Source organism: Colletotrichum phormii (assembly GCF_030913505.1).
Source record: "Colletotrichum phormii strain CBS 102054 chromosome Unknown BDP81scaffold_6, whole genome shotgun sequence".
In the NCBI taxonomy this organism is placed as follows: Eukaryota; Fungi; Ascomycota; class Sordariomycetes; order Glomerellales; family Glomerellaceae; genus Colletotrichum; species Colletotrichum phormii.
Genome location: NW_026851448.1, coordinates 1139088 through 1162749, shown reverse-complemented (window position 1 = coordinate 1162749; position 23662 = coordinate 1139088). Strand labels below are relative to the sequence as shown.

Below are 23662 nucleotides of genomic sequence, written 5' to 3'. Positions count from 1 at the left end.
TTTTATATCATGGCACGGCGTTACAGACAGGGGAAAACACCAAGGTTGAATAGGGCTATAATCAGCATGACCAAAGACAATTTCATTTTGTAATCACTCGACTGGACCGTGATTTTGTGTGCGGACGTTTTGATGACATTGTGAAAAAACGAACTTTTGATGCTCGTGGCCTTTTCCTAACCTCGCTATGATGTCCCCGAATTACAATGTCTACATTTTTCATAGATCCGTCTCTCTCTTCCTCTATTCGGTGAGCTCAATCTTCTTGATCAAATCACCACCAATCCTAGCAATTTCCAACAGCACAGCCGGCTTGTTCACCTCAACGACGTCACCCTCCTCGTCGTCGTCGCCTTCGCTATCTTCGACGCGGTGGAAGTTATACGGCAACCCGACGCGGAACTTTTGCCGACTGCGCAGCTTGGGCTGCCAGATGGCGCCGATGACGGCGTCGCCGGCGGCACCGTGGAAGAAGACGAGGGTATCCTCGTACGCCGTCTCGAGCTCTCGTAGGAGCACCGTCGCCGGGTGTCGCGCGAGCGGCAGCGGGATCTTCCCCGTGCGCTCGTCGAGGTTCTTGAAGAGGGAGGTGCGGGTCCCCGCCTCGGAGGCGGCGTCGCGGGCAACGCGTTTGAGGCCTGACGTGGAGAGGTGGATGAGGACGTCGTAGTCTGCCAGGGACGGCTGGAAGAGTTCTGCGACGTCGAGGCGGATGCCTTGCTCCTTGATCTTTCGGCTGGCGGCTTTGGCGAGGCGGGTCATGCGGGTTGCGAGGAGCTTGGAGGGTCCTTGGCGGGTGTAGGCGAGGCCGAGGTGGTCGTGCGGGGTTGCGACGAAGAGGACTGCGTGGGACATGTTTGGGTCGCGGGCGCGCCAGGCTTCGAGGTGGTGTTGGGCCACGGCGCGGTCGTCGGCGGTCATGTCGTCCGAGGAGTCGACGACGAGGGCCTCGTCGCGCCAGTCCCAGCGAGCGAGGAAGAGGATTGTGCGGAGGAAGCCTGCTACCGTGCTGGAGGGGACTTTCCAGGGGTGCGGGTTGAGGAAGACGTGGAGGACGAGGAGCTCGATGAGTTCTTCCGAGAGGTGGCCTGCGAGCTTGTGCGCGTTGAACCAGTGCTTGACGAGGCGGATTGTGTTGGAGAGGGTGGTGAAGCGGGTGCAGTAGGTTGTGATTGTCTGGGTGTGGAGGGGTAGGTGCTTGTGGCGCCAGTTGAGGTTGAAGAGGGCCTCTTCGGCCTCGACTCTGCTCTGGGGGTTCAGGGTCTTGTTCCTGGCTTGGCGGTCTAGGAGGGTCTCTTCGAGCTCTGCGTAGATGCGCAGACGGAAAGCGGCGCCGTTGGGGTAGATGATGTCAAGGTAGGCGAGGTTGTCGATATCCCGTGCTGCGTTGTCGCGGCCGAGGCTTGTGGAAATGTTGTCGTGGGCGGCGCGTAACCGACGGTCAATGTCGAGGAGGAAGTCGATTTTGGTCTCTTGGATTGCGACGAGGTTCTCGGGCCACTTGCTGGAGGCCTCAAAGTAGAGGTTCACGTCCATGGGCGGAGGGGCGGATTTCTGGGAGAGCGCAAAGGGCGGCGTGACGGACGCGGATCGCAGCTCGGGGACGACGGGGGCGATTTGTCTGACCGAGAGCGGCATCTCTTCCAGGCCGCGGATGTCCTGCTCGAGCGTGGTGAAGGCCTTCCTCGCTGCCTCAAAGGATTCCCTGTCGAACGGCGAGATGTCCAGCGAAGGCGGGATGTCGGCCTCGTGGAACCGCAGGTCGCCAGCGCCGAGGCTCACGTGGCGCTGGAGGATGTACCGAACGATTTCCTCGCAGATTTCTGCAGACGTCTGCCTCGTCCACTGCACGCACTCGAGGATGCTGCCGTCCTGGAAGCGACGGAGCTCGGCCTTGTCACCCCAGAACTTGCGGAACTTGGCCGCCTCCTTCTCGAGCTCGGCCGAGGGACCGTACTCCATCAACCGGCCCATGTTGGCGGGGTCGAAGATGACGCCGACTTGGATGTTGGACAGGTTCTTGGGCTGGGTGCTGGTGATTGACCACGGTGCCGGTTCTTGGCTCGTGAAGTGGATCAGCTGTGACCTCTCCTTCAACGCCTTCTTCAGAACGGTGTAGGCCTTGAAGCTCAGATCCCAGACGGCGCCTCGACGGTCCGGGTTGGTGCTCTTTGCGTTGCTATCCACGTTTTGGATCTCGAAAATGCTATCGAACAGGTGCAACGGCAAGTCGGCTCTGGTGATGAAGGTCGGCTCGAACTGGTTGGCCAGAGTATCGTTGAGCACTTCCATGGTCGTGTTGGCATGGAAATGGAGGAGGCTCGCCGACCAGGGGCTCATCTTGTACAAAATGTTGACCTCTCGTTCGGGATCGAACATGACGGGGCCGTTCTCCCGAATAAGGTCCGCCCCTAGCTTGTACGTGCCAAAGACAAATGGCTTCTTGGCAAACTCGGTCGACGCAAGGAACTGGACTGTGGCCTTGAACAGCTCAGTGCTGCTCAGAGCCGAAGAAAGCGCCGGCTGACCGTTCCGTCCACCAGTCTGCAGCAGCAACGCCATCATAATTGCCCATTCAAAGTGGCCGAATCCACCCTTTGCCAGCGAGCTGCCCAGACCTCGCTGTTGGAGCCAGATCCGTCCGAGTATGCAAGCGTCTGCAAAGGCTGCGCAATCCGTCTTGGCTCGGGTGAGGACCCGCAGATACGTGACAAAGGTGTCTTCAGCCTTGATCGTCGAGTTGTAGAAGGGTGTAGATACAGTCGACTCCTTGGCGTTCTCCGGCTGCCCGTTTCTGTTGCTGTTGTACGCGGGATGCAACTTCTTCTTGGGGAAAACACCTTCGGGCGCGCAAGGGATGATTCTGATGACGAAGTCTGCCTTTGAGGATCCCGATTCGGTCTTTTCGCCACTCTCGTCGCTTTCTGAAGATTCGGATGTTGAAGAGGGCCTGATGGAGAGGACGGGCAGAAGGGCGTTGCCGTTCAGATTCTCGAATTCTAGGTCGGCAGATCCTGCCAACTCCTGGCGCAAGGCGGCCGCAATGTTCGCAATGTAGTATGCTCTACGGTAGAAGTAGCGCATGTTCTGGTGGTCCTTTTCTTGAAACAGCGAAGCCGGCATCTGCACAATCATGTCCACACCCTTGTTGGTCTGAGCCTGGATCATCGTCCTCGAGACATAGCTGCCCACGACATTGTAAGCGGCGGGCTTTTCGTATGACAGTTTGTACGGCGCATCGTCGGCGGGTTTCGGGTCCGGGTAGGGAATCTTGATCTTATTCGTCTTTTGGAACTTGCGCGTGGCTTCGGCGATCTATATATAATATGGTTAACACAAACCTATCTGGCGGGGGAGCAACATCATTGGGGGGTCACGAACAGGAATAGGACCGTGGGACTCAATTCCTTGAATGAGGTTCCTGATCTTGTGCAAAAGAGAGTCGGCGCCATCGAGAGTCTCGGCGTAGTCGACCTTGACTTCCTTCAACAGTTCGTCCGTCTGTAGGACGAATGGACTCGCCGTCGCGATGTTGGCGGCGATGTTGGAGTCGCCCTTGTGGGAGACCTTGCGTCGCTTGGCGCTTTGTTCCATTTTGGCGACTTGAACGGTTCAGCCCGGTGTATATGATGTACAGGTGGGCGGGCTGTCCAATTCGTGACCGACAAGCGCAATGGTACAGGATCACAGCAATACGGGTCGCAACCTCAGATCCATCGACTGCTGCACCAAAGACGCTGCGATGCTGGGAAATTTTTTGAGCGTGGGGCAGCCGATAAGAGCTGGGAGAAAACTTATCCCTGGCCGACAGTCCGATAAGACATTGGACTATGCCATGGATCCACTTTAACTTTGTGGTCGCCAGTCAGCCAGCTCCAGGCTTGAACCCCCCGCCATTGAAGCAGCGGATACTGCACCTTAGCCCTGCAGCCATGGGGTTGGATAAATATTAGACAGAACATAGAAAGACCCCATTGAAGTAGTGAATCATGCAACTATATGGACTACACAGTTGGTTATTCAACAGCAAAAGTGTCATCAAGAGCTCATCATGGTCTCTTCTTGGAGCAATTGTGTTGCAACAATGGCCGAGGATACAGCAGAGGTGCTAGCGGAACACACCGGGGGCTTCTCCACAACATCGGATGGCAACGAGCCGCTCGAGTGCCGGACTGCGTACCGAAGGTTCGGAGCTAATGTTGACAGACGCATTGACAGACGCAGGGGACCGCAGAGCTCCAAACCTCGCCAGCGACCCAGCGTGCGCCTCGAGGGGGTACCTGCGTGTGGTGCATGCCGCCGGTATCGCAGTGACAATTAGTCGGTTAGCTGGGGATTTTGCTATGCATTAATACATTGTCGAGGAGGCCTGTTCGGAACTGAGGTTGGAAATTCCTGACTTTTGTTCCGCTTCGGCAGAGTCTTCGGCAAACGGCGCCGCTTCCCGAACCGATCCCCGAATTTGCCCTTGTAACCTCGTTTATAGTTGTATGATTGATGTTTTGAAGTTCAGGTTTCCCTCTGACCTCTGGTGATGCTGTTACTGTGAACTCCAGGATAGAGAAGGTGTAGACAAAACAAAGCATAGGTGCTACTGGGTACCTATGCACTCTCTACATCAGAGGCTCAGAATTGCCTTTGCGGGGTTCAGACGGGGTCAAGGGGAAAGCTGGAGGTGGACTTTTCCCAGTTTGGCATCACCCCAGAGCCCAAGCCGCAAGAACATTTAGCCCCGCCACTTTCCGAGTCGCGGAACGTGAGAGGGGGGACTGCTTAGGTAACACAGCCAAAAGGTGCCTCTCCCTAATAGAACTCTATACTCCGTAAGGTACCTAGGAGCTTCAACGGTACGTTCTCAGACTCGCCGGCCACTGCGGCCAGCGGTCCAAGCTTGAACCCTCGTCCTTCCTCTTGCCGAGCTCAATCCCGAAGGGATGGGGCGGAATCAGGACCCCCCCAGACATGTTCCCCAATCCACATACTGCATGCTGCGCACGGCGGCAATTCACGGTCTTGGAGCTAGGTCCTGGGGGATAAACGTAGATGCAATAAATTGGCCTGGGCCCCTTCGGAATCCCTCGTGACGGAAAGCGTTTCTTCACTCTTCCTCCCTCCCCAGTTCCTCGCTCCGGCTTCATTCTCCTCTCCTGTCGATAGCTTCTTTGGCGTTGTCACTCTTGCGTACAGCGGCCTCTTCCAACCTGCTGCTCAACCACACTCTCCGGTCCTTGTAACCCCCCCTTCGTAGTCACGTACTACCATCCCACACACCCTCACACACCACGATGCCTTCAGCAGCTCTGTGTGCTCGCTCATTGCGGGCTTACGCTCGCCATGGCTCCAACGTATGTTCCAATTGAACCGGCAGTGACAATAGCTGGCCCGCGTAGCTTCAAACTAACCCTTTCGTCCCCATCAGCACACTGCCATTCTTGCCCGCGCCTTCTCAGCATCTGCGCGGAGGCCAGAGATCAACAAGGTCTATCCTTCAGCTACTGAGGCTCTCAAGGACATGAAGCCCGACTCTACACTCCTCTGCGGTGGCTTCGGTCTCTGCGGTGTTCCCGATACCCTGATTGACGAGGTTCTGAACAAGCCCGAGATCACCGGCATCACCGCCGTCTCTAACAACGCTGGTACCGATGCCTCTGGCCTCGGCAAGCTTCTCAAGACGAAGCAGATCAGCAAGATGATTGCCAGCTACATTGGCGAGAACAAGACCTTTGAGAAGATGTACCTCACCGGTGAGGTTGAGCTTGAGCTTACCCCCCAGGGCACCCTCGCTGAGCGGTGCGCCGCCGGCGGTAAGGGTATTCCGGCCTTCTACACCCCGGCTGCCTTCGGCACCGTTGTGCAGACCGGCGAGCTGCCCCTTCGCAACAAGCCCGACGGCTCCCCCGACCAGTTCTCCTACCCCAAGGACGTCAAGGTCTTCAACGGCAAGTCCTACCTCCTCGAGGAGAGCATCGCCGGTGACTACGCCTTCGTCAAGGCCTACAAGGCCGACAAGCTCGGAAACTGCCAGTTCCGTCTGGCCGCCAACAACTTCAACGGCGCCATGGGCCGCAACGCCAAGATGACCATTGTCGAGGCTGAGCACATTGTCGAGCCCGGCGAAATCTCCCCCGAGGCCGTCCACCTGCCCGGCATCTACGTCAAGCGCGTCATCCAGAGCACTACCCCGAAGAACATTGAAAAGTACACCTTTGCCAAGGACCCCAACGACGCCGACGCCAAGAAGGCCCTCGGCACCGGCGACACCGCCGCCAAGCGCGAGCTCATTGTTCGCCGCGCCGCCAAGGAGTTCAAGAACGGCATGTACGCCAACCTGGGCATCGGCATGCCCATGCTCGCACCCGGCTTCGTCGGCCCCGAGGTCGAGGTCCAGCTGCAGTCCGAGAACGGCATCCTCGGCCTCGGCCCCTACCCCGCCAAGGGCAACGAGGACGCCGACCTCATCAACGCCGGCAAGGAGACCGTCACCCTCAAGCCCGGTGCCGCCGTCTTTGGCAGCGAGGAGAGCTTCGGCATGATCCGTAGCGGCCGCATCAACCTCACCATACTTGGTGCCATGCAGGTCAGTGCCAACGGCGATCTCGCCAACTGGATGTTGCCCGGCAAGGTTAAGGGCTTCGGTGGCGCCATGGATCTCGTCAGCAACCCCAGCGCGACCAAGGTCGTTGTGACCATGGAGCACACCGACAAGAAAGGCAACGCCAAGATTGTCAAGCAGTGCGCTTTCCCCTTGACCGGCAGAGCCTGCGTGTCAAGAATCATTACGGAATTGGTAAGTCTCTTCTACCCCTGCACTGATCCAGATCCTGTGGGATGACAGTATACTAATATGTCATGTAGGGTGTCTTTGACGTCGACTTCGCCAACGGACTGACCCTCATCGAGATTGCGGACGGAGTTACGGTGGAGGAGATCAAGAGCAAGACCGAGGCGCCCTTCACCGTCGCCGACGACCTGAAGCCCATGTTGTAAAAAGGAGTATTTTGTACGAGAAAATCTTTCTTGGAGAATGAATGAGTCTGTGGAGGAGGTATATACCCGTCGCGATGGGTACGCCATTGTCATCATCTAGAGTACGGCGTCAAAGCTTAGGGATCAAAATGATAGCCATGATTTTTGCATTTCCATCCTATTGGTTCTACATACGCTCAAACTGCCCATGCCGTTGTCAAACGTGAGACTCCTAAACGCCAGTGTTTGCAAAGGGGGTTAATAGTCATGTCCAAATCGTCTTATGCTGTTGACAATACCCTCCCAATATACAGTAGCATGATTGACTGGTATCTTACACTCAGTCCGTCGAGTCCAGTCGCAATTTCAGCCCCAGCCCTCCCCGTGTTCCGCATCCCCCTCAAAGAAGATCTCAAGAACCCATAAAAGACTGCAAAATATCATCAAGCCTCCGCCTCTTCTTCCTATTCGGATTCAACCCCGTCTCGACCTTTCCAAGCTCAACCTTGGGCCTCAACGACTCCGTCGGCTTCCGCACCGACGACTCCTGCTTGCTGCCCACCCCCGACGGCCTCCTAAAGAAGGTATACCTAGACGTGGCAAACAATCCCCGGCGCACATACGACACGGCCGGCGTGATGCCCGGCCTGCCGGAGCCGCAATGGCCCAGCTGGAGACACGCGAGCGGCTTCGCGGGCAGCACCAGCTTCTCGGATACCGCCGTGAGAGTACTCGTCTTTAGACCCGCTCTCTTGAGGTCTGCGTCCCCTGAGAGTTGGCCGAGGAAGGAGTACAGCCAGAACCCCCACGTTTCAAAGGGGAAGCCCTTGCAGGTTTGCGCCTCGTAGCCTGGTACGTCGACGTACATGGATAGATTCCTCTTGGCCGCCTCGCTGAGGTGGTCCAGGAACAGAGGTGCGCCGTCCTGGCTGGAGGCGTCAATCGTGATGGGCTGGTTGCTGCTCTGGCAGAAATTCATCAGCCCGTCGTCAATGTTGCGCGCCATGCCCTGCAGCTGTCTCGGCTTGCTGTCCTCCTTGGTCTCCTCGACGGCGCCGTCAAAGAGTAAGAGGTACCACAGCAGGGAATCGTGCGGGCCGTGCAGCGGTTCGTCCAGGTCCCAGCAATTCTCCTCCGCGGCTGCCCAGGCGTCCCGCCAGTCGCTCCTCGACGCGTTGACGTCGTATAGCGCCAGTGAGGGGAACTTGGAGACGTACTGCAGCGAGTGCGTCGTGACGGACTCGTCGCCCCAGAGGCGGAGGACACGGAGGAGCGGGAAGGGGTCGTCCATTTCGGACCAGCTCCTGACGAGACGGTCATCGACTTTGGGGAAGCTGGCCAGTTGGTGCTCGTCATAGGCTGACGCCGACGACGCCGGCTCAATGATTTCGAGGATGGCGAGGTTCTTGAGCTTGGCTAGCGCTAGCAGCTCGTTCTCGCCAAAGGAGCAGGATCCCGTGATGGTTAGGTGTGTTACAAAATCCACGTTGGGGGACTCGAGCGGTTTGAGGTAGTGGCGAAGACTTGGTGCGCTTGGTTGGCATATGTGTTGGCGGTAGCGGTATAGGCCCAGCGTCTTTTCGTCGTCTTCGGCGAGGAGGAATTTGGAAAAGACCTTCCAGGCTTGAAAGCATACGCCTCTACATCAAAAGAAACGAATGAATATCTTGAGAGGGTGAAGATACGGTATTTAAAAGAGAGAGAGAGAGAGAGAGAGGCTCAGGTAGAAGGGACCAACCTATTCTCTAAGAGTCGCCATATCCTCCACAAGTACCGCCGCGGCAAATCTTCACGGGCGAGATGCTGTTCTTCCACGTCGCCAATATTCTCTGCTATCGTGTGCACCGCCATGTCGGCGAGCGACCTCGCGCCCTTCCTGCCTTGGCCGCCGCGGCCTCTTCGTGGCTGCCGACCGGTCCGCCGTGACCAGTCCCGGCCATTTTGGTAGGTGTCGGGGGGACGCTGTGCGACGGCTTCTTTGAAGACTTGTCCGTTTTTGTCATACATGAGGACGGATCATTTGAGAACGCTGCGCAGGTAGCTTAAAAGGTCGGAACAGCCTACAGGTATAACTGTATCGAATCAAGTTGAGGATTCGTCATGGTCACGGTGATGGGTGAGGTGAGATGACGGGTGAGCTAGGGACGGACTCTGTGAGAGACCGAAGCACAGTGTTCGTACCGTACGTTTTTACCACCGCACTGTACACTCGAGATAACCTCACACCTGAATTACACGCTCTGCCACGGGTAGGAAACTTTGGCACCCAATATAAGGTAGGCAGGGCGCATTCAGGTCATAGGTTCAAAACCCCACTTGACGACGTCAAATACGGCATTTAATCGACCATGGCTCGATCACGGCATCTCACTCAAGATGGAATAGGTAGAGAATGTATCGCTGCAAAAAATTTCTCCAATCACCAATACAGCCGAAGCTGCCACGGGTCAGAGGGTAAGTGTGCGAGTAAAGTGCGTCAGTCTCTCCTCCTGTTTCCCCTCCAGACACATTCATTGATAACGTGAAAGCCAGAGTGAATAAGGAGGATTAATATGTTTTATGATTAGGTAAAGAAGAAAAGAAGAGAAAGGGAAAACGCAAGCCTTTGCGCGCGATCTCAGCCTTGATATTGGTTTTTCGAGAGTGGGGCCAATGGGGAGGGTGGTTGGTCCGCGCTTAGGTTTTGCCGACGGCCGGGATTCACTGTCCGAAGCGGCTCGATACCTTGGTGGGCCACTTGGAGGTTGATTGTCAACTGAGGTGTTGGAATTTCCCTTGGCGTTTTTTGCGATGAACCTGTTTCACACCTGGGTTTGTGTTCAGATTGGAGGTTCACTTGACTTTGGATCTATGCAAGACCTTCATCAACGATTTTAGTACTCTGCTGGTTCACTCAGTGTTTGTCGCCGCTGTCACATCCAAAAGACTCTTCCTACCTAGGCAATGTGAAACTCACATCATGGTTCCACAGCTTTCAGTGCCATTCGCAGTTGATTGATATACGACGAGCAAACCACAGTCAGATATCACTACAAGTGACTCACTCGCTTGTAGCTATATTATATCATATCAAAACCCAGCTTCTTCCTGGTTACCGGCCAGTTCCTCGTATGCTTTTGACCACTTTCAGTTTTGATATAGAAGGAATCAATAAAGCCATGAGTACCGACCGAGTGGGGTCAATTCACGTAACAAATGAGAGCCGTCATATTGAAATCATCCTACGATTGGCCTCACTCTTTCCATGTATCTGTCAGGGTTGTATGGTCCGCATCTTTGTACTTGAGGGAGGGTAGGATGTTGCACCTGTAAACATCTTAATGTAAAGTGATTGACGATTACATGCCGTGTGTGGCTGAGATGACGGACACTCTGCACCTGTGCATCTCCTGACACAAGTTGTCTACTTTGAAGCCTGCCTGTTGTTTTAGCGCGGGGCACAAAGTTGTGGCGGTGAAAAAGAGGCCAAAGAGTGGCCCCCCTCGGGTAGAAATGGGCTGCTACCGCCGGCCAATGAAGGCCAAGGTGTTTGTGTTTGCGGGACTCTGCAGATTCAGGGACTGAAATGGACTGCAGTATCGTGCTTTGGGCGCCGTGCCCCAACGATGCTGTTATGGACCGTCGTAAGGTAACTTGGCAAGGCGAAATACCGTAGGTAATGATGATTGCCCCTCCTGATCTGCCGCACCTTGGACTCTGTGACTCTTCGAGCTATTCCTTAGTGTCTACCCAATGAGACCACAAGTAAACTCCGATTCACTGTGTCGACCCTGTGGCACTCTGCTTTATCTCAAGTGAATCCCTCTCGCTCTGCCTCCTCTCTCAGACACCATAAACTTCTTCTTTAAAAACCACCACTTTTAAGTGCAGCCGCCGCCCACCAAAGCAGCACAGCACACTTTTACCCCGCCATCCTACCCTTTGCGCCAACCATCTCTGCTAAACATTCCACTTCGACCCCGCAATCTCACTTTGTCTACGCAGACAATCAGAAGCAAACCAGCAGAGAAAAAAACAAAAAAAAACCATCACAGTCAAAATGGCAGGCGGACAACCAGGAGGCAACTCTCGCGGCCGTGGCGGCAAATTCAGAAAGTTCACCCGTGGAGGTTCGTTAAAAATTCACCCAATGACAGACTGAAGCGCTGGCTGACATTCTATTGACTGAAAAGGTGGCAAGCACTTCTCTCGTGATCTCAGACCCCTCGACGCCGATGGCAACGAAATCAACATCAAGAAGAAGGATGAGGAGAGCTCTGAAGAAGAATCTGAGGAGGACTCTGAGGAGGAGTCCGACTCTGACGAGGGCGGCGCCGCCCAGGCCGAGATGTCTCGCGCCGACCGAAAGGCCGCCGCAAAGGCTCGCAAGGACGCCGCCATAGCCAAGAAGAAGGCCCAGGCCGTCGAGGTCGGCGACCTCCCTCCGACCGATTCCGAGGAGGAGAGCAGCGACGACGACATGCCCGCCAACCCCAACCACTCCAAGGCCTCTCGCAACCAGACCAAGGCGCCTGCCCCCACCGCCGACGTCGACGAGGCCGCCGAGGGCGTCAAGAAGCTGACCGTGGCCAACAACCGCAAGGAGCGCGAGAGCATGGAGGCCGCGCAGGCCAAGGAGAGATACCGCAAGCTGCACGAGGCCGGCAAGACGGACGAGGCCAAGGCTGACCTGGCGCGGTTGAGACTCATTCGCGAGCAGAGAGCGGCTGATGGTGCTCGGAGAGACGTAAGCCTTTTTCACCGAAATTTGATCTGACTCGTAGACATGGGAACTAACCGTCAAACTTTACAGGCTGAAAAGGAAGAGCGCGAGGCCCAAGAAGCTGCGAAGAAGAAGGAGATCGACGCAAAGGAGGCTAAGAAGCGTGAGGCCGCCCTCGGCCCGTCAGCTAAGAAGGGCAAGAAGTCTAGCAAATAAGCTGTTCCTGGCCGAGTCGGACGTTCAGTATTCTTTGGCAATCTGGACGCAACCTCAAGTTATATACCATCGTTCTTCCTGGTCCATATTCGATCGCAGCATCACATGCCTCGGACACTACGTGGAAACCACAAATGTGGACAAAAGATTTCATTTGCCAACCCCTACCGCTGCCAAAGGCTACCCTGCCAGACTCCGTGAAATGCTCTATGTTACATGAAGCCAATGTACATGCCTCGCGCCGTGCAAATGCATGATTTGCCCTACATGCCACTCAACCCATCCGATCCAACGGCGTCATGCCATACCTGATCGAAATCCACACCTTCTTTTTGGAACAGTTCCCGGATCTGCTTAGCCACCTCAATCTGCTTTTCGGGGCCAAACCCACCAGGTTGCGAGGACTCAAACTGCACGATCTCGATCCACCGGAAGAAGAGGTTCTCCTTGCCAATTGCGTTGAGGGCATCCCTAAATTGGAACACCTGTCTTCGCCTGTCGTCTTCCTTTGCAGTCACGCCCTCTTCCTCGACTGACATCCAGCCGTAATCCTCATGATGCACCAGCACCAGCCGCCTGAAGGCATCTAGTGCGACGTCGTTGCGGTCTACCATGGTGTGCGCGTCAATCATGGCCTGCCAGTCGAGATCCCACTGTCCCGTCATGGTGAGGTAGCCAGTCTTCTCCTGCAGGAGGAGAGGCGAGCAAGCCTGCCGGATGACCTGCTGCAGCGCCTCGCCGCGCTCCCTGTCCTTGAAGATGTCGCCCAGCTGCTGGTCCCACTCCCGGCTGCGCCGGACGTAGATTTCCTTTTCGCGGAAGCCGACCTTCCATCGCCAGCTGACTGGGTTGCTGTACGACGTGCCAAAGACGAACTCAATGGGCCATGGCCAGACAAAGATGAAGAGCATGAGATCCAACGTGAGGGAGCCGCCGCGCTTGGCCACCTCCCAGATGAGCTGGCCCCAGGTCGAGTCGGCGGTGGGGAAGGTCGTCTCGTTGGGGTAGCCCATGGCGGACTGAACGAATTTGAAGTAGTACGGCAGGATCCAGTACATGCGCAGGACGAAGAGCGCGGCGACGGCCAGGTTCATGCCCACGGGCACGAGGAAGATTTTCTTCTTGAACTCCTTGGGCTTGGAGTCGATGTGGGTGATGTAGACGTGCTTTGGCGAGAGCGTCTCGATGAAGGGCTGGAGGACCTCTGCCGGCTTCTTGAAGGGTTTCGGCGGCGCGCCCACAGCCGGGCCCTTCTTGGGCGCCTTGGATTTGACGGCCTTCACTTTTGGCGCCATTGTGATCCGTTTCCGCGGACACACTATTGTGAACCAAGGTGGTGCTTGTGAAATGTGAATGAGATGGGGGTCTCTAAGCTCCAAGCTGGCCGAATCTGCTTTACAAATTTGGGCAAGGGAGTCGCATGCCCATCAGGTACCTGCCCCTGACCGTTGACGTACCGGGTGGTGGGTCCAAGAACTGTCCAATCGCCTCACGGTAGCGATTGGCTGCACATGGCTGACCTCCAATTGCCCTGGGGGAGCCCGAGAAATTTCTGGGGCATTTCGAAGGAGCTGGAGCTCTGTCTTCACTCTCTCAAGGCATTTCTTCGCAGCCTTTCATGTTGCGCCCAACCATAGATCATGCTTAGATGTAGGATATGGAACGTAAGTCTCTAATTCGAGTCCATTGATTGCCCATCACAGAACCTAATAGCTCTTTAGGAGCGAAGCAGTGCTTACGTCTGCGCCTTCTGCCGCCACCCCGCCCTGTCGCGGCAGCGTGACCTCGGTCGACCAAACTACTCCGACTCGACGAAATCTGCATCGAACGGCAGCAGAGGGTATGCATCATGGGGAGGCAGCAAGGGCTCTATCGGCAAGGCCATACCTACGAAGTCACCCGGTCCGGCCAAGGGATCTGGATGGGGAGGGCCAGCATTCGGCGTAGGCACGCCGTCGAAAGCACCGAGCTCTGATGGCCCAGCAGCAGCAGCAGCAAACTCCGCACAGCGAGGCAGCGAACCCGACGACGGCCTCTTACCCCACGAACGCGCCGCGCGCCAGAAGCTAGCCGCCCAAAAAGCTGCACAGGAGAAGGCCGCGCAGGACAAGGCCGATGCGACGAGAAAGGCCCAGGAAGCTCTAGGGCAGCCTGACCCGAGACAACGGGGCTCAAAGGGGCCACTTGTGAGCGGATTTGGAAGCGGCGGTCTTCGAAGTGGCGCTGGAAGAGGCTTGGGAAGAGGCCTTGAGAGTGCCCCTAGAAGTGCAGGAGAAAAAGAAGAAGAAAAGAAGCCGAGGCAGTTTGCCAGTGGCTTTGGAGGTGGTCTTGGAGGTGGCTTGGGAGACGACATCGGCGCAAACACAAAGCCACGATCGCAAGGCGGTCTCGAGGAAAGACCTTTACGCTCAGCACCCAGATCCGACTGGAGACATCGCCATGATTCAGACCAAGCGCCACCAAGCACACCTGTACCTCATCACAGACGCGCTGGAAGAGATGGACCTGGTGGTCTGTCATCCCAGAGGGACTCGCGTCAGCGGAATGGTCTGGGCAAGTCAAACGCACTGGGCTCGGGCAGCTGGGGCCAACTCTCAAAGAAGTCTCAAGACTTTACCATTGATTCGGAGGGTCTCTCAAGAGAGAGCTTCTTCGGCCAATTTCAAGAGCGGATGGCTCAAAGCCACGACAGAAAGTCATCGACATTGCGATCAGAACTTGGTGGCTTGAGCGAAGACGTCCCAGTTGACTATGAACAAGCTGCACCGAGGGCTTCTCAAAAGCTCGAGTCCAAGACAAGAGAGTTTGATGAGTCCTACGAGATCAACCGTGACTCCCGACGACGCGACAGGACTAGCAATCGTCGCGGGGATACTTACGGATCGTCTCGGGGGCCGTACAAGTCAAAAGCGCAACAACGGTGGGAGGAAGATGCTGATGACTGGGAAGATGGCGGCGTGAGTGCTGCCGAACGCCGTCGTCTCAAAGCCGCGGCAAAAGCACAAAGAGCAGCGGAAGCTGCTGCAGCTGCATCTGTGCCAAGTATCTTCCTCCCAGAATTCATCAGCATCTCAAACCTGGGCTCTGCGCTGAAGGTGAAGAGTCGCGAGTTTCTACGCGCTTTGGCAGAAATGGGCTTCGAGGACATCACTGAGGACAGCATCATGACGGGAGAAACCGCTGCTCTAGTCGCCCAAGAGTTTGGATTCGAAGCAAAAGTTGATACTGGCGCTGCGAGGGACCTCAAGGCTCGGCCTCCGCCGGAAGATGTCACGGTTTTGCCGCAACGCCCCCCTGTTGTGACCATTATGGGCCACGTCGATCACGGAAAAACTACGCTCCTCGATTACCTCAGGCAATCTTCCGTGGCGGCGCAGGAACACGGTGGTATCACTCAACACATTGGCGCTTTCATGGTAAAAATGTCTGAAGGGAAACTCATCACTTTCCTTGACACACCTGGTCACGCGGCTTTCCTAACCATGCGTCAACGTGGTGCCAACGTCACGGATATTGTGGTACTAGTTGTGGCAGCTGACGACAGTGTCAAGCCCCAGACTCTGGAAGCGCTGAAGCACGCCAGATCCGCAAAGGTGCCGATGATTGTGGCCATCAACAAGTGTGACAAGGAAGACGCGCGTCCGGACCAGGTCAAGGCCGACCTCGCTCGCCACGGTGTCGAAATCGAAGACTTTGGTGGTGATGTACAGGTAGTCTGTGTGAGCGGAAAGACTGGTCAAGGCATGGCTGAACTGGAGGAGAATATTGTCACACTGGCCGAGATTCAAGACATGCGAGCCGAAGCCGACGGTATGGCTGAAGCTTGGGTACTTGAAGCCAGTATCAAGCCATACGGTAAATCTGCCAACGTACTTGTCAAACGCGGAACTCTGCGCCCAGGCGACTTCATCGTCGCTGGCACTGCCTGGGCCAGGGTCCGGATTCTGCGAAACGAGGCAGGACAGGAGCTGGAAGAGGCGCCGCCTGGAACCCCTGTCGAGATTCTGGGCTGGAGAGACGAGCTGCCCGCTGCTGGTGACGAGATCCTCCAGGCACCCGACGAAGATCGAGCCAGGGTGGCTGTCAACTACCGTGAGGAGATGCGAGGGAGAGAGGCATCTTCGAAGCAACTGGCTGAGCAGGAGCTTCGCGAACGCGAGGCCAAGATTGCTGCCGAGATAGCGGCAGAGATTGAGGCAGCCGATGGGGACGCCGCCGATCCAGCTTCGACCACAAAAATCATCAATTTCATGGTCAGAGGTGACGTTGTGGGCTCCGTTGAAGCCGTGTGCGCGACAATCAACGAGATTGGCAACAATGAAGTAAGGCCTCGTATCCTCCGGTCCGCGGCTGGTCAGGTTTCCGAATCAGATGTTGAGCATGCCGAGGCATCTGGCAGTGTCATTGCCAACTTCAGCAGCACCATCCCCGGCCATATCAAGGCCATGGCCGAGCAAAAGGGCGTCAGGATTATAGATCACAGCGTCATTTATCATTTGGCGGACGACGTCAAGCAAGTCATGTCGGAGTCCTTGCCGGATAAGGTGTCGTCCAAGGTTGTCGGCGAGGCGGACATTCTTCAGATTTTCCCCATCAACATCAAGGGACGCAAGTACAAGAACATTGCTGGATGCAAGGTCAGAAACGGATCGGTCACTCGATCGACTATGGCGCGCGTTCTGCGCGGAGGTGAAAATATCTTTGAAGGTAAGCTGTTTATAAACCCCCCCCCTTTCAACCACATCTCGTGAGAAGAGTGGCCCCATCTGACATCAATTGTAGGCAAGATTGATACTCTCAAGCACGGCAAGAAGGATGTGAATGAAATCAGAAAGGGCTCCGAGTGCGGTATCGCCTTTGATGCATTTACAGACTTCCACGTCGGCGACCAAATCCAGATGTATGAGGAAGTGAGGGAGAAGAGGTCTTTGTAAGATAATGGAGACTGGTGTAAGACATTTGTACGAGATAACAAGATGGGACCGCGGGTATAGAGTTGAGCTACAGTGGTACCTGAGAGCTTCTCAACATCCAAGCTGTACTTAGGTCGAGGACGAATGTATTTGGAGACACAACTCATACAACCGCAAACTGTAAAACAACTTAGGTCATCATTCAATAATGGCTGTCATAGAATATTTGTGGAGGCATTTGCGCCATCTCAAATTTCATTATGTATTATCTTTTTTTACCATCGTTTCGGAGCAGAAACCGTATTCGAAGAGAACGTTTTACTCGTGGTCGTCGCTTGCGACCGCTCCTTCTCGAGCTTAGCCAACCCAATCTTATCTGTGACAGGCGTGGCATTGATGATGTTGTCAAAGTCGTCATCATCTTCTCCATTGTCCGAGTCTGGCTCGACATCAGAGTCGGGCTTCAGATTTTGTGGCCGTGCTATCGACTCCGGCTTCTTCTTCTCCTCCGCTGCCGGGTTCGAGAATGTCTTTGACGCGAGAACCTTGCGCCGTATCTCCTCCATAGCCGCGTCGTCATCGCTATCGTCTGATATCGCGTAGGGGTCTTTGTCATCCTCTTCCTCCTCTTGGTCTTTTGCGGGCTTCTTCCCCAGGTATATGCCGTCGACACTATCGCCTTCGCCGGACTCGTCTCCGCTCTCGTTATCCTCGTCATCATCGTCATCCTCCTCTTCGTCAGAGCTCACCATGGCTCTTCTGTTTGTGTTTCCTCCCTTCCACATATCGTCGGCGTCAGCATCCTCTCTGCTGTCCGCGTACTCTTTATCGAGCCTGTCCAGCCACTCCTCCTGAACCCTCTTCACCCCCTTTTCGTCCTCACTCGCGGCGTACTTCTTCAACAGACTCCCATTGATCTCCAAAAACGCCTCGCCATAGGAAAAGGGCGCCAGAACCTGCTCCGACCACTCAGGGTGCCCACAAATATAAAACGCCGCGGCCAGCGCCTCGACGCAGTTCAGCTTCCACGGCTTGCCGTAGTTGACGGTATTCGCAGCCACCAAGTACGGCAGCAGCCGCTCGCACTTGCCTCCGACTTTATTCCACTGGACGTCCTTCATGCGCGCCCAGCTGCACTCGACCACGGCGGCACCGTACTGGTCCATGAGGTCGCGGTCGGCCGGGGAGACGGTGTGTTTGCCATTGGGGGTGATGATGACGCCGTTGTGCCGCTGGCCGACGTGGAGGTCGCGCATCATGCCCATCCGGATCAGCTTCTTGCCGGAGCACCGCTTGGGGTCGCAGTGGCCCAGGTCCCAGCAGGCGGCCTTGAAGGATGAGCGGGTGGAGGGGCCGTCAGTGTCGTCGCCATCGCGGGGTTGGCGTTGTCGCGGCGGGCCTGAGTGGATTTTGCGGCCGCGGGAGCTGAAGTTGTCTTTCTTATGGCGGACCATTTTGGAGAGTTGTCGTGGGATCGCAAGGTGAAGGGATGAACTTTTTGCGATTCGTAAGGGTCCAATATACCCTTGGGCGATTGAAAGTTTGGCGGGGTATTGGAGGGGCAAATCTCAAAGTCACCATAAAAATATATCAAAATGCATAACAAGGTTCGAATATGCCAGTAAGCGTAATATTTCCGAATGAGATACAAAATTGTGGAAAGTCGCCCACAGGTGAAGCACAGGCCACTTTTTGGTGGCTCCTCCTCCCGCGCCGCCTGTCACTCAGCAGCCCCTCGTCACTCGGCCACAGATGCCATCGGTACCTATCACAGGGTTCATGAGGGATGCCTGCGCCGACCTAATTCAATCTGTCCAATTCGCAGGCGCTCGCTCGGCCAGCTATTAATTCTTTAAACGGCCAGCCCACCCACCCTCGGATGCGCTTCGCACGTTGAGAAACTTGGACGAACGACAAGATCCCCTCCCCCAGCTAGGTCGCCAAGATAGCTCCCTTACCTCCCCGCCCGAGGCTGCCCACGAACGTAACAACCGCAACGACGACGATGGAGGCCGCATCAGCCAGAGCTGCGGCCCGAGACCGCTGGGGCGAAATGGGCGCTCCCACGCCGTCCCAGCTCCAGCGCTTCATCCAGGCCGCTTGCAGTCCCGAGAATTACGAGCCGAACCTCGCTCTGAACCTCGAGATTTCCGACCTGATCAATTCCAAGAAGGGTTCCGCCCCACGCGAGGCCGCTGTCGCCATCGTCAGCTACATCAACCATCGCAACCCCAACGTGGCCCTCCTCGCGATCAACCTGCTCGACATCTGCGTTAAGAACTGTGGCTATCCCTTCCACTTGCAGATCAGCACAAAGGAGTTTCTCAATGAGCTCGTCAGAAGGTTCCCCGAGCGACCCCCGATACGGGCGACGAGGGTCCAGATGAAGATCCTTGAGGCGATTGAGGAGTGGAGAAGCACGATATGCGAAACGAGCAGGTACAAGGAGGACTTGGGCTTCATTCGGGATATGCATCGTCTTCTGAGCTACAAGGGATACACCTTCCCCGAGGTCAGGCGGGATGACGCCGCCGTGCTCAACCCTAGCGATGTGAGGCGCTCTTTTTGTAACGTTGGCAGCGTTCCGGAGCTATACTGACGTGCATAGAACTTGAAATCTGCCGAGGAAATGGAAGAAGAGGAACGCGAGGCGCAATCTGCCAAGCTCCAGGAGCTCATTCGACGAGGTACACCCGAGGACCTCCAGGAAGCAAACCGTCTTATGAAGATCATGGCCGGCTACGATACTCGATCCAAGACCGACTACCGCGCCAAGGCCGCTCAGGAGGTTGCCAAGATCCAGGCCAAGGCTAGGTTGCTCGAAGAGAGACTCGAGGCTTTCCAGCAGGGCGACACGATGCAGGATGGAGATGTGTTTTCTGAGCTTGCCGCTGCTCTGTCTAGCGCGCAACCCAAGATCCAGAAAATGTGCGAAGAGGAGTCGGATGACCACGAGGCCGTCGCGAAGTTGCTGGAGATCAATGACAGTATACATCGGACAGTGGAACGATACAAGCTCATGAAGAAGGGTGATCTCGAAGCCGCCAAGAAGGTGGCTAGTGGTGCGCCGCTGCCGTCGACTTCAGGTCCCGCCAAGACTGCGGCGCAAGAGCTTTCTCTGATCGACTTTGATGGCGAACCCGAGACACCAAATGGCTCATCATCAAGTCAGCCGGCCTCGCAGCCAGCAGGCATTGAGAACGATCTTCTTGGTCTCTCCATGGACGATTCAGCAAGCTACGGCCAAGGGGGTGCTTTGACTCTGGGATTCGGAGCAAACTCGAGTATGTTAAACCAGAGTCTTCGTTGTTGACGCATCCACATACTGACCAAACTAGATATTCCAGGACCGGCGCTGCTCTCTTCCGTTACAGAAAACAACAGTGCAAAGGGACCCATGAGCAACGCTGCAACACCCCAACCACCATCCTTCTCGCAGTTCGCTTCTTTCACCTCTCCTTCAGCATCCCAATCTGGCACACCCCAGCCGTCTAGTATGTCTGCCTTCAAGCCACCTCAGCAGCAGGCCACAACCTCAAACGACCCCTTTGCCGCCCTCGGATCCCCCATCTTCTCTTCCAAGCCTGCTACCCCAGCTCCCGCCCCTGCCATCGCTCCCGCGCCAGCAGCGCCAGCAGCAAACGATGACGACGAATGGGCATTTGCGTCAGCCCTCCCCCCTGAGCCCAAGGAGCACAAGGCCACCGTCAGTGACTCGACTGTCAAGATTGAGATGATTGCAGGGAGAACAGGGGAGTGGAATGCAATCAATCTTAGTTTCGCATTCTCGAACAACTCTACGCAGCCCATCACGGAGCTCCACTACCAGCTCGCCGCCACAAAGGTCAGTCTTGCGCGTCTCTTTGTCTACAATTGGTCATCTTGCTAACACTCATCAGGGTTACGAACTTGGTCTCAGACCCCAGACTGGGCGCGAGTTGGCTCCTAAGCAGAGCAGAGGCGTGACCCAGTTCGTAGAAGTATGGCATGCTGGGGACAAGAGCCGCAAGGTGCACTCCATCAAGTTGCGGTGGAGGATTTCTTACAAGGTTGGAGGGGAACCGAAGAACGAAATGGGTGAGATTACCGAGTTCAGCCTTGCATGATGATTCGGGGAGGAGTATGGGGAAGGAGAGTAGAAAAGGGGCGTCTTGAAGTGTTGGAAGATGAGGCAGCGCAACTAGCGCTACGCAAAAGAGGTATAGAATCAGGGTATCTAACAATCTGATGGGCCATCAACCAGTAAATCCGTCTAGTAGTCTTCTTCGTGGTGATGTAAGTCCCCCTCGCTTCTCTGATACTCCTCACGTGCTCAAGTCCGGATGAAATAGCAGCTGTCCAATGATTTCAGAATAAGGCAGGCAGTCCCCACCAAAGCCCCTACCTTCCTTCCCATCACAGGAATCGAAATCAGGCACCACCAGGACGAGGCGAACGCCCTCCCTACCCTTTATCTATTACGTCCCGCGCGATTGTTCTCGTTGACAGTTGGGCGAGTGGTTCCAAAGTAGCGGCGTGAGAGCGCGGCAGTGAAACCGAATTTACAGACCCTCTTGTTCGCTACTCGGTGGAGGCAGCCCTGTGCGACCTTTGAGGCCTCAAATGGCCGGGTTTAGCACGCGAAGGGGCTAGTCCCGAATCGTTTTGTGGTTTTGACTGTTGTTCTACATTGATTTTTATGATTTTTGGAGGGATTTGAAAAGGTTGTGGTGGTGGTGATTTATTTGGTGTTGTTTGAGGCAGGTGGGCGTGTTTGTTTTGATGTGAGGGTGAGAGTCGTGATGTTTCTTTTTTTCTCTATTCGTGGTGGTGTTTATGTGGTGATGTGAATGCGTGGACGACGGCGGTGGTTGAGGATGGCCGGGCGGGATGAAGACGGGATCGGAGTGGGGCCGTGTTGGACGGGGCACTACGGCGTGTGGGGACGCGCCAGGTCAATCCTTTAGCCGCTAAAATGCACGTCCGTCGCGGGATGACCTCAGAGCTCCCGGTGAAATTCCTACCTTCTCCATTACGGCTTGGGTACGGAGTACAACATTGTCGACATTGCGAATCCAGAACAGGCACTGGCATTCCCCAATTGCCCATTGCCTCGGCTCGAATTATTGGCCTGCGAGAGAGTCTCGTTGCGCAGTGAGAACAGGAGCCGAGTTTTGGCAGAACCCGCATCTGCCTAACCGCTCGCGTAGTCAGCCAGCCAACTGTGAAGGAAATTCCCACCTCCAAACCTCGCCTGGTCCCAAGTCAAAACCACACGAAAGGATGGGTTCCGACGAAGAGAACCGTGGCCAGCGATCACGGCGCAGCCGCCACGACGACGACGAAAGGCCGCGCCGAGAACGAGACACCGCAGATCGCGAAAGCCACCGCCGCAGACGCAGCAAAGACCGGAGCGACAACCGCGACCGCGAACGCGGCTCAGATAGACCACCGCGCAGAGAACGACGAAGGTCCCGATCACGAGACAGACGCGAGACCTCCCGCCGCTCGCGCTCACCAGACCCCTCCGCGCGGAAACGTTCCCGCTCACGAGACCGCGACCGCAGCGATCGCGACCGCAGCGATCGCGACAGACACAGGCGAAGGCGATCCCCTCACGACAACGACAACGACCGCAGCAGCAGAGACAAAGACTCCCTTCGCCGCAGACACCGCGACCGCGACCGCAGCCCCGCCTCCGACTCGGAAGAAGACGACTTCAACTCCAAATCCACAAAACGCAAACGCCTACTAACCGCACCCATAAGCCCCATCCGCCGCACCGGGCCCCTCCCAGACCAAGACGCCTCCTTCGCCGTCTCCAAAGGCGAAGAACCCGAAAAACCAAAAGAGAAACCAAACCTCCGCACAACAGGCCTCCTCGCAGCAGCCTCAAACTCAATCCAGCAAGCCGATGGCACCTCCATCACGCTAAAATACCACGAACCCGCCGAGGCGCGCAAACCGCCCTCCCGCGACCAGTGGAAGCTTTTCGTCTTCAAGGGCGCCGACGTCGTCGACACGGTGGACCTGAACCTCCGCAGCTGCTGGCTGATGGGTCGGGAAGCGGCCGTGGTGGATTTCGCGGCCGAGCACCCGAGTATTAGCAAGCAGCACGCCGTGATCCAGTTCCGGCACGTGGAGAAGAGGAATGAGTTTGGGGACCGGATTGGGAAGGTGAAGCCGTACCTGATTGATCTCGAGAGCGCCAATGGGACGGTGCTGAATGGGGACAAGGTTGCCGAGAGTCGGTATTATGAGTTGAGGGATAAGGATATGGTTAAGTTGGGGCATAGTACGAGGGAGTACGTGCTCATGCTGGCGCCGAAGGACTAGGTACCAGAAACTGGAGATTTGCTGTGGCCGTGGGACAGCTTGCGACACTGATGAGGTTGCGGGTCTCGGATACTGTAGAAGTATCACTTGTCGTCAATAGGGACGAAGACGACCAATTTACAGTCACATGAAGAGATGAATCATGCGGTTGCTATAATTCGCTTTTGACCATACTCTACTTATCAATCTCCATGGAACAAAAGAAACACTTGGCCTCCAAGGCCGCTTGAAAAGGATACAATAACTAAAACACCTCTTCCATTCTATTTCAACACCAGCCTCTTGCCTCCCACAAACATTACTTTTGTCGCAAGCGGCTTGGTGTTCTAATGTGATCCCTCCTAAGGCATCCGCAGTCCCAGCCCTATGGGACTTGACTCTGGAGGAGACTCCAGGTCCGCCTCGCCAGTTCTGACTCGCTGTGAAAGCTCCACAGCCTCTTCATATCTGCGTTGGAGTCGATCGTGTTCTGCCTGAACACGCCGTCGTTCCGCTTCTTCCACGTTGACCGGAATATCGCCAAATGAGATTAGTCTGCCATCTGTAGTTC

General features: G+C 55.9%; 9 protein-coding genes across 9 annotated transcripts; 5 read left to right on the top strand and 4 right to left on the bottom strand.

Moving 5' to 3' along the window:
• Nucleotides 1-243: 243 nt before the first annotated feature.
• BDP81DRAFT_370668 (nrap protein) lies at nt 244-3720 on the bottom strand (the record flags this gene model as incomplete). Its single annotated transcript, XM_060586617.1, has 2 exons — nt 3382-3720; nt 244-3315 (listed from the first exon to the last, which is right to left on the bottom strand). The coding sequence occupies exons 1-2, from the start codon at nt 3592-3594 to the stop codon at nt 244-246; spliced, it is 3285 nt and encodes a 1094-aa protein (XP_060447549.1). The 5' UTR covers nt 3595-3720.
• Nucleotides 3721-5285: 1565 nt separating this feature from the next.
• On the top strand, nt 5286-6987 carry BDP81DRAFT_315502 (coenzyme A transferase; the record flags this gene model as incomplete). Its single annotated transcript, XM_060584091.1, has 3 exons — nt 5286-5345; nt 5420-6787; nt 6856-6987. The coding sequence occupies 3 exons, from the start codon at nt 5286-5288 to the stop codon at nt 6985-6987; spliced, it is 1560 nt and encodes a 519-aa protein (XP_060447548.1).
• Nucleotides 6988-7378: 391 nt separating this feature from the next.
• Nucleotides 7379-8817, bottom strand: BDP81DRAFT_315364 (uncharacterized protein; the record flags this gene model as incomplete). The annotated part of the gene is made up of 2 exons (XM_060584084.1): nt 7379-8606; nt 8705-8817. The coding sequence occupies 2 exons, from the start codon at nt 8815-8817 to the stop codon at nt 7379-7381; spliced, it is 1341 nt and encodes a 446-aa protein (XP_060447547.1).
• Nucleotides 8818-11005: 2188 nt separating this feature from the next.
• Nucleotides 11006-11722, top strand: BDP81DRAFT_314200 (casein kinase substrate phosphoprotein PP28-domain-containing protein; the record flags this gene model as incomplete). Its single annotated transcript, XM_060583975.1, has 2 exons — nt 11006-11075; nt 11139-11722. 2 exons carry the CDS (start codon nt 11006-11008, stop codon nt 11720-11722), a joined length of 654 nt encoding a protein of 217 aa, XP_060447546.1.
• A 425-nt stretch (nt 11723-12147) lies between these two features.
• On the bottom strand, nt 12148-13179 carry BDP81DRAFT_392330 (uncharacterized protein; the record flags this gene model as incomplete). The annotated part of the gene is made up of 1 exon (XM_060587692.1): nt 12148-13179. The coding sequence occupies one exon, from the start codon at nt 13177-13179 to the stop codon at nt 12148-12150; it is 1032 nt and encodes a 343-aa protein (XP_060447545.1).
• A 345-nt stretch (nt 13180-13524) lies between these two features.
• BDP81DRAFT_447834 (uncharacterized protein) lies at nt 13525-16818 on the top strand (the record flags this gene model as incomplete). The annotated part of the gene is made up of 3 exons (XM_060592227.1): nt 13525-13548; nt 13606-16591; nt 16667-16818. The coding sequence occupies 3 exons, from the start codon at nt 13525-13527 to the stop codon at nt 16816-16818; spliced, it is 3162 nt and encodes a 1053-aa protein (XP_060447544.1).
• A 254-nt stretch (nt 16819-17072) lies between these two features.
• On the bottom strand, nt 17073-18251 carry BDP81DRAFT_314282 (uncharacterized protein; the record flags this gene model as incomplete). The annotated part of the gene is made up of 1 exon (XM_060583984.1): nt 17073-18251. One exon carries the CDS (start codon nt 18249-18251, stop codon nt 17073-17075), a length of 1179 nt encoding a protein of 392 aa, XP_060447543.1.
• Nucleotides 18252-18802: 551 nt separating this feature from the next.
• BDP81DRAFT_315169 (VHS domain-containing protein) lies at nt 18803-20903 on the top strand (the record flags this gene model as incomplete). The annotated part of the gene is made up of 4 exons (XM_060584068.1): nt 18803-19348; nt 19406-20081; nt 20136-20641; nt 20697-20903. The coding sequence occupies 4 exons, from the start codon at nt 18803-18805 to the stop codon at nt 20901-20903; spliced, it is 1935 nt and encodes a 644-aa protein (XP_060447542.1).
• A 1156-nt stretch (nt 20904-22059) lies between these two features.
• BDP81DRAFT_459539 (SMAD/FHA domain-containing protein) lies at nt 22060-23112 on the top strand (the record flags this gene model as incomplete). The annotated part of the gene is made up of 1 exon (XM_060593552.1): nt 22060-23112. The coding sequence occupies one exon, from the start codon at nt 22060-22062 to the stop codon at nt 23110-23112; it is 1053 nt and encodes a 350-aa protein (XP_060447541.1).
• Between the last annotated feature and the right edge of the window lie 550 nt (nt 23113-23662).